Source organism: Suricata suricatta, chromosome 6 (assembly GCF_006229205.1).
Source record: "Suricata suricatta isolate VVHF042 chromosome 6, meerkat_22Aug2017_6uvM2_HiC, whole genome shotgun sequence".
NCBI classification, from domain to species: Eukaryota; Metazoa; Chordata; class Mammalia; order Carnivora; family Herpestidae; genus Suricata; species Suricata suricatta.
The window spans coordinates 24,141,055-24,149,985 of NC_043705.1; the positions used below are offsets into that span (position 1 = coordinate 24,141,055).

The 8,931-nt window shown below is 40.0% G+C and overlaps 1 protein-coding gene across 2 annotated transcripts in view; it reads right to left on the reverse strand.

The window, feature by feature from the left end:
- AFF4 (AF4/FMR2 family member 4) overlaps positions 1 to 8,931 on the reverse strand; it is a 95,570-nt gene that overhangs the window by 16,463 nt on the left and 70,176 nt on the right. For both annotated transcript variants that reach the window (XM_029941899.1, XM_029941900.1), the window contains exons 11-13: positions 7,596 to 8,513; positions 3,081 to 3,169; positions 2,240 to 2,480 (exon numbers count right to left, since the gene is read on the reverse strand). In XM_029941899.1, the coding sequence (XP_029797759.1) occupies positions 2,240 to 2,480; positions 3,081 to 3,169; positions 7,596 to 8,513 (1,248 nt within the window). The remainder of the gene's footprint in view (positions 1 to 2,239; positions 2,481 to 3,080; positions 3,170 to 7,595; positions 8,514 to 8,931) is intronic.

Here is an 8,931-nt window from a genome sequence, read left to right on the forward strand (position 1 = left end):
TATATATATATATGCCAATGTATTTCAAATATTTGATGATACAAGAAAAACATAAAAATTATACGTAATTTTGGTTTCCCAGATTATCTAATTTTTCTTTAGGTGATAACAAGAAAAAGTATATTTTCTAACTAAAGTATAGATTCTTCTTTAATAAACTCGTATATAATTGCCTCAACTGGAAATTGCCAAGACTAACAACAATTTAACGAATGTTAAAAATGCCCTAAGATGTTGGAATTAAAGTGATCAGGGCCTCTATTTTATATTTTGTCACTAACAATAGAGTACCAAAGAACTACATTTGATTCAACAAATATTTCCTGATTTCCCAGTAAGTTAAACAATGGAGAAACCACAAAATTAGATACAAATCCCTGCTTTCAAGGACCCGACAAACCAACAAGGAAAAGACACAAGAGTTTTTACCTATTAGATCACAAAAACCTAATGAGTGGGTGAGCTAACTTGAAAAGTACATTTGGGGAGGGAGGGAGGGAGGGAGGGGGAGAGGGAGAGAGAGAGAGAGAGAGAGAGAGAGAGAGGTTAAGAGGTTTCAAGAAATAAGCCTAAGACCTCAAACCCGACAGCTGAAGGATGGAAAATGGAAAAAGAGCCAGTCAGCAGGTAGACACAGAAGTAGGACAGTGAAGGAGGTCAAGAGGACAGTCAGGTCCCTTAAGGACACTAACCACTCTAAACTACTACAGAAAGGCGTCCAACTGGGGAAAAAGCCTTCTGTATATCTCAATTTCAGATGTTGTTTACAATTAAAATCACTTTAATTTTAAAGACTTAATTACCACATTTAATAAGCATGAGTAACTACTTTTAATGCGTTTTTTACAACTCAAAATCTTTGTCTACTCACAAACAACAATCCAGTGAATTACATTCTTAAAAATCCATGTATTTTGGGGTGCCTGGGTGGCTCAGTCAGCTGAGCATCCAACTTCGGCTCAGGTCATGATCTCGTAGTTTATGAGTTTGAGCCCCGTGTTGGGCTCTGTGCTGACAGCTCAGAGCCTGGAGTCTGCTTCCGATTCTGTGTCTCCTGCTCTCTGTGCCCCTCCCCTGCTCACACTCTGTTTCTCTCTCTCAAAAGTTAATAAACATTTTTAAAAAATCTAAGTATTTTCTTAATTTTGTCACAGAGTTTACTCCTAATCAAAATAGTTTAGAAAGTAATGCAAATAACCTGGCAAATAAGTTGAGGGTGAGATTCCAATAAAGTATGGCCTTGAAAAAGTGTCTATGACAATCCAAGTCTCCATCCACGAACATTAAGAACATTCCCCTATAGGGCACCTGGGTGGCTTAGTCGGTCAAGCACCTGACTTTGGCTCAGGTCAAGATCTCATGGTTCGTAGGTCTGGGCCCCTGCGTCCAGCTCTAAGCTGACAGTGCAGAGCCTCTTTGGGATTCTCTCTGCCCCTCCCCCACTCACACTTTTTCTCTCTCTCAAAATACACTTAAAGAAAAAAATTCCCTATGTTATGCTCCGGCTCCAAGAATAGTTCCAATGCTAACTCACCTAAAGAATTTCCTTCATGAATCAAAGCCAAATTGATTACCTTATCACTTTATATGATATAACTTGCTTGTAAAAACTAATTCTAAAAACTCCAAAGCCAATTCCAAACCATAAACAACCGATCATATCAAATGGAGTGATTTATAATTAGATTATAATCAGCTACTTCCTCCCAAATCTAACTTTCCCAATTAAGCATTTGTGTTAATTAATATGCATGTGGCCAGGTGACTTATAGCTGTCTTGGTCTCAAATCACTGCATATGTTCATTATCAAGATGATGACAGTATGGGGCGCCTGGGTGGCTCAGTCGGTTGAGCCTCCGGCTTCGGCTCAGGTCAGATCTCACGTTCGTGGGTTCAAGCCCCGCATCGGGCTCTGTGCTGACAGCTAGCTCAGAGCCTAGAGCCTGCTTCCAGTTCTGTGTCTCCTTCTCTCTCTGCCCCTCCCCCTCTCATGCTCTGTCTCTCTCAGTATCAAAAATAAAAAAAATTAAAAAATTTAAAAAAAAGATTATGACAGTATGGAAACCAATTTGACAATAAACTACTAAAAAAAAGATTATGACATTTTGAGAGTAAAAACACATAGGCCTATTAAAGTTAAGGAGAAGTTTACAAGATTTTCAAAGCACAACGTCACCTTGGAGAATTTCTATGGGAATGGGACTGCTTTTCAAAAGTCTCAGGTTTCCAATGGCTTACCTTGACCTCCTTAGAGCTACTCGAAGTCTTCCCTTCTGTCTTCTTCTGCTTTGATGTGGAGGAACTGCTTTTGCTGCTGCCACTATTCTCCTTGTTGCTGTTATTACTTGACTTTAAAGAAGATGACTGACTAATAGTCCTCTTCCGAGAGCCGTGCTCTGTTTTTGGATCTTTTGAAGGAACGGGCCCAGCAGGAGAAGGCAACAAATCCTTTTCTTTTGTAGCACTTTGCTTAGTTGACCTGCCAAACCAAATAAATGCCCTCATTTCTCCACAGTCATGTAGTGGTGATGGATTTTTTCTATTTCTCTCTGCCTGCTTTCAAGACAAATTTATTTTCCCTGAGGTAATTAAGACACACGGCTTCTATAAAACAAAACAAAAGTTTCATGAGGGCAGGCTTCTTATCTGTTTTCCATCCTCTGGGTGTATATACGCAGTGCCTAAATCGTGGCCTGCCACAAAGCAAGTATTCAATAAATATTGACTACATAAGTGAGAAGATGAATGATGAAGATATATTATGTTCCTAAGTTAGATACTGGTCTCTAAGCAAGTTACCGTTAAGCTCGTCAGTTAGCCAGAAAGTGGGAACACTTTAATTCTTAGCCTATACTCAACACTACTCCACTAAAGAAGGGACAGAGGAAGAGACCGAATCTTAAAAACATTCCATCCCAATTAGCTAAAAATAAAATCTCCCACTAGCTTGCGTATGTATACATACACATGGATAGGTCATATACTTACTAAAATGAACATTCTAAGAGCACATCAGAAAGTACACAACACCAAATGACAGGCACATATTAACACACATGTAACTGTTTGGGGGACATACTCTCGGTTGCTGGATGGCTTGTGACCTGCTGAATTCTTCTCCTCCGTTTTGGGTTTCTTGCTGTCATTGGCTCGATTATCATCTTCATTCTGGATAAAAAATAGGAAAAAAGCAACTACTACATTTAATTTTTATTTCAGTTTCCAGCACAAGTCACCATCAAATAATTTACCCTTGGTAAGTTTCAGAAAGAGGATAAATGTGAATTGAAAGAATTCATTTAAGCAATGTTTAATAAACTGAGCTTCAAGGTGGAGAAGTCTATTTTAGATAAATAGAGCCCAAACAATGAAACACATTTCCTATAGATGACGTCTTTTCATCTTAATGATTTTGTAGGGGGAATGAAATTATAATTAAGTTATAATTCACATACAATAAAATATACTCTTTAAAAGTACACGAGTCAATTACTTTTAGTATATTCACAGGAGTGTACAAACTTGCCACAGACAATTCTAGAGCATTTGCATCATCTCAAAGACTTCTGTGCCCTGTAGCAGGCATTCCCCCCATCCCCACCACTCCCAGACTCTAGTAATCATTGAACTATATATTGTCTTAATGGATTTGCCCATTCTAGACATTTTACATAAATGGAATCATATATGTGGTCTTCTGTGTGTGGCTCCCACCATTTAGTATATTTTTAAAGTTCATCCATGCTTGAGCATGTATCAGCACTTCACTCGTTTCTACACCTGAACATGTTCCATTGTATGCATATACCACAGTTTATCTATCCAATCATCACTTAATGGCCATTTGGGTTGTCTCTACTTCTTGGCTAATATAAACAATACTCCTGTGAATATAACTTGTGGGGTAGATAGGTTTTCTTTTCTCTTGGGTATATACCCAAGTGGAATGGACTGAAATTGTTGGGCTCTGTGCTGACAGCTCAGAGCCTGGAGCCTGCTTCAGATTCTGTGCTTCCCTCTCTGCTCCTCCCCTGCTCACGCACGCTCTCTCAAAAATAAATACACATTAAAAAATAATAATAATAATTTAAAAAATTAAGTAACACTATGTTTAACTTTTTGAGGAACTGCTGAAACTGTGTTCCAAAGTGGCTACACATCATTTTATATTCCTGCCAGCACCATATGAAATACTAACTCCTCCACATCTTTGCCAATACTTGCTACTGTCTATATTTTTGATTATAGCTAAGCCTGACGATTTTGAAAAGTTCTTCTTGCTGAAACAAAAGCTATGAGCCTATCTATAACTGCCAAAGCTACTTTCCTGAGTGATTCTCAATTTTCCTATTTCTTCAAATAACAAGGCTTAAGACAGCAAACATTCTATCATAACAAAAAAATCTGTTCCATTACACAAATGATTGAAAATGGACACATAAAAACATGAGGGGGCGCCTGAGTGGTTCGGTAGTTAAGTGTCTGACTTTGGCTCAGGTCATGATCTCTTGTTCATGAGTCTGAGCCCCAACGTCTGGCTGTCTGCTGTCAGCATGGAGCCTGCTTTGTGTCCTCTGTCCCTCTCTCTGCCCGTCCTCCCCTGCTTGCACACATGCTCTCTGTCAAAAATAAATGAACATTAAGAAAAAGACAAAACCAGGGACACCTGGGTGGGTCAGTGGGTTGGGTGGCTGACTTCAGCTCAGGTCATGATCTCACAGCCTATGAGTTCGAGCCCTGTGGAGGGCTCTGTGCTGACAGCTCAGAGCCTGGAGCCTGCTTCTGATTCTGTGTCTCCCTCTCTCTCTGCCTCTCCCCTATTCGCACTCTGTCTCTCAAAAATAAACAAACAGCATTAAAAAAAAAAAAAAAAAAGACAAAACCAAATGAAAAAACATGAGAAAAAAGACTCTACATCCATCATTACTGTTGGTGGGGACTCCTCTCAGTACCATCTATATTAGCTCCAGAAGCTGCCCGACAATTTCACCAAAACCAGGAATCTCAAGAAATCATAACTAAGTTTCCTGATTTGATTCTGATTTTATAAAATCAAAATCTGACTTATTGGCATTGATATAAAAAACTTGGGGAGCTCCCAGGTGGCTCAATCACCTAAGCATCTGACTCCAGACTTCAGCTCAGGTTATGGTCTCAGGGTCATGAAATTGAGCCTTGTGTCGGGCTGTGTGCTGAGCATAAAGCCTGCTTAAGATGCCCTCGCCCTCTCTGCCCCTCCCCTGCTCTCTCTCTTAAAAAAAGAAAGAAAACCCAAAAAACCCAAACTCAGGAGGAATATAACATGCCAATCAGTGACATGTGGGGAAGGGGAGGAGTATGGGGAACTTCTTTTAGAAAAAGAGAGTTTTCTATTGTAAGTTATTTACTGTAGAATTCTATTTAATTTAATTTATTTATCTGTTATTTTTTAACATTTTTCTTTATTATTGAGGGAAGAGAGAGACAGCGCATGAGCATAAGAGGGGCAGAGAGAGGAGGAGACACAGAATCTGAAGGAGGCTCCAGGCTCTGAGCTGTCAGCACAGAGACCAACGTGGGGCTCGAACTCACAAAACTGCGATATCATGACCTGAGCCAAAGTGGGACGCTTAACCGACTGAGCCATCCAGGTGCCCCTACTGCAGAATTTTAAACAAGAGAAAAAAAGGGCATTATATATTCTATTTCTATATTATATAAAATCTTATAAAGAATATACTTTTTAAGCATAAAAGGACCATTTTTTAGCTCCATAAGAGGCACCTTAGTCTTCTGAATAGCAGAGTGCATCATTTATAAGCTCTTATTTTATGTAACTCTATGAATTAAATCCCATAACCAAGTCCAACAATCTGAGGTTATAGCTCTAAAGGGGCCACAGCCCTAACCTACTGGATGAGAAATCTTCCCTTTACCACAATGATGGAAACCTATTAGCCTCAGCACTGAAAAGAGTAAGCTTCAGTTTTCTAGAAATTCCCATTTTTAAAAATCATCAATTTTTGAAGATTTTTAAAAAAGGGTATTACTCTAGTTTGTCCAGATGTATCATCATCTACACATCTGTACTGTGGTTTTAAGAAAGAGAAGAAAAACCTCCAGCTCACTTCATTTTAAGAAATGCTTGATTCTTTCTATCCTTTGATGTGAGATTCTCAAGGTCAACTGGGATTGGGGTTTTGCCCTGAGTCTACCTGGTTTAACCATTCTGGTACATATCTGTTCATCTGCTCACTACTTTGGTCTTATACAATCATATTCACACATGTGTATCAGGAAGAAGTGTTCTATTCTTCAATACAAATCACTGAGGGGAGCCTGGGTGGCTCAGTCAGTTGAGTGTGTGACTTCGGCTCAGGTCATGATCTCACGGCTCGTGGGTTTCAGCCCCGCGTCGGGCTGTGTGCTGAGAGTTCAGAGCCTGGAGCCTGCTTTGGATTCTGTGTCTCCCTCTCTCTCAGCTCCACACTCAATCACACATACACACACACACACACACACACGCACGCACACTCTTTCTCTCTAAGAAACATTAAAAACATTTTTTTTTAAATACAAATCATTAAGATTTACTTTCCTCTAAAAATTTCTCACTAGAGCTGGAAGATCAAGCTGTTTTTTCCCCCAAAGAATCTGTCTATAAACATAAGTTGTTTTGCTCTTTTCATTATGTCTATTATCTTCCAATCATAGACATCTGTGAGTTTTTACATTTCCTTGGTCTAAAAAGGCTGACATATACTAAGCATCATCTCTAAATCCAAATTATCACAAAAGAATTTAAGGACAAGACTTGGCCTTGTGCTAGCAAACATGCTTAGTTTTGAACTTGCAGACATGGGTGTCCAAAAAGGGAAAAAAGTTGGGGCACCGATATGTACAGAGGATTGGTGAAATTCTTAAGAATTTGTCCAAAATTGATGAGCCTATTTTTTAGCTGGAGTTAGTAATTTAAAGACTGTAACTTGGTCTGGCAATAAAAGAGGAAAGAGTGTTAAAGAATGTGACAACCCGGGGGGCGCCTGGGTGGCTCAGTTGGTTAAGCGTCCACCTTTGGCTCAGGTCATGATCTCAAGGTTCGTGGGTTCAAGCCTCATACTGAGCTCTGTGCTGACAGCTCAGAGCCTGGAACGTGGTTCAGATTCTGTGTCTCCCTGTCTCTCTACCCTTCACCCCTGCCCCCATCAAATACAAATAAACATGAAAAAAATTTTTAAAAGAGAATGTGACAATATGGAGAATATATATCTCAACTAAAGGCATTTAAAATCAAAATTTTAAGAATGTTGTGAAGGCCAGTTTGCAATCGCTGCTTCACTTTCGTCTTGCTGGTGGCCAGCACACACTCTGAACAGAAGTACTGGCTCGTTTCTTCCTTGATTAGAAACTCTTCTGCTTCATTAAAGGAGCCAGGCAGAGGCACAGTGGTCCTCAAGAGACTGTTCTGTTTATAGCTTCACCAAGGTCTTGGGCTCCCCTCTATTTTCTCTCATGGCTATGACTCAACTAGGTATTTTCTGGCTTACCAAGATTTCCACTGCATTTCAGATTCTGATGTTTAAAAACAAAACAACAACAAAAACCTTCTACAAACCTTATGTTTCCTCTTGCCTTTGTTGGAAACTTTTTCTGAGGCCTGTTTCTGAGCCTCTCTTGTGTGCTTTTCTGGCACATTTTTCTTTTCTCCCTTGGGTGGCTCTGTTTCTTTGTAAGGCTTTCCTGGTATTCTGGTCAAGAGATTCAGGTCAATCTTCACAATAAGTGGATACCTGTCATCAGGCTCACTGAGGGGTGAAAGAAGTTCCTTCTCTTCCATAGGAGAGAACATTCGTTGCCGAAAAAAGCTATCTTCTTCCTCCACTGAGGAGGGTTTCACGGGAGTCCTGTTACTCTCAGGGTACTTAGGAGTTTGTGAGGAAGGAGGAAGGCTCTCGCTTTCATCTGAATCTGAGGATGAGGTATCTGTTTCTATGATTTCCCTTGATTTCTGGGAAGATTTACTCGTTGACTTATATTTCTTTTTCTCGGCAGAAGGTCGAGGGGAAGATTTGGACTCCTTTTTTATATTGGGTTTCCTTGAGCCTTTGGTGGCCGCTTTGTGTCTGCTGGAAGGCATGCTGGTAGCCATGTCGACGGGGGTTTCACTCTCTATCTTCAGGCCTCCCCGGGGCTCCTCGGCGGCTGCCTTCTCAGCCTTTTTGGGTTGTTTTTTGCCTACAGTTCTCCTCTGTGTTGTACTGTCACTCTGTGCAGGGGACTTCTGCCTCCCGCGCCCACTTTCTGATCCCTTTTGGACAGTCTTGGAGTCTCGTCCAGGAGTAGCAGAACTTGTTTCTTTAGGTCCCCCTGGATCAGTGTAGCTATTCCCAGTGCCCTGTTCTCGGCCTTCCTTTTTATAGCCTTGAGATGAGGGGACATTACTGTCCACAGAAGAAGCTGGTGACACTTTATGTGGATTCACTTTATTCAACCAGTTATCAAGTTGCCATTTGTTTGTTGGTGGTGGTTCAGGCTGAAAAACAGAAAAAAGCACAATGTCCAAGAGCAGAGAGGCATCTGTTCTTCATACTTTTGACTGAACTGAAGCAAAGGCTCCATATTGACTCTCAGAGCTCTCATCACTTGAATGAGGAGAGAAGCTCAATGTTACAAAGGGCCTTTAAACATTAAAGATTCCTGTCAGGAACCCAACCTCAAAGATAAAATTACAAAGATAAAATTACAATAGTAAAGCATATTTAATTCCAGAAAGTAAACAAATGCTGTAGGTACTGATAGAGATTTTTAACCATATTTTATCAACCTATACTAAAATTACATGATATAAAACCTTTTATTCACAATACATTAACATGAATTACTATGCGGAAGACACAAAAAGAAAAGCCCAAACTAAACAAATCCAGGATTTTAGGAACCTGAAATGACCT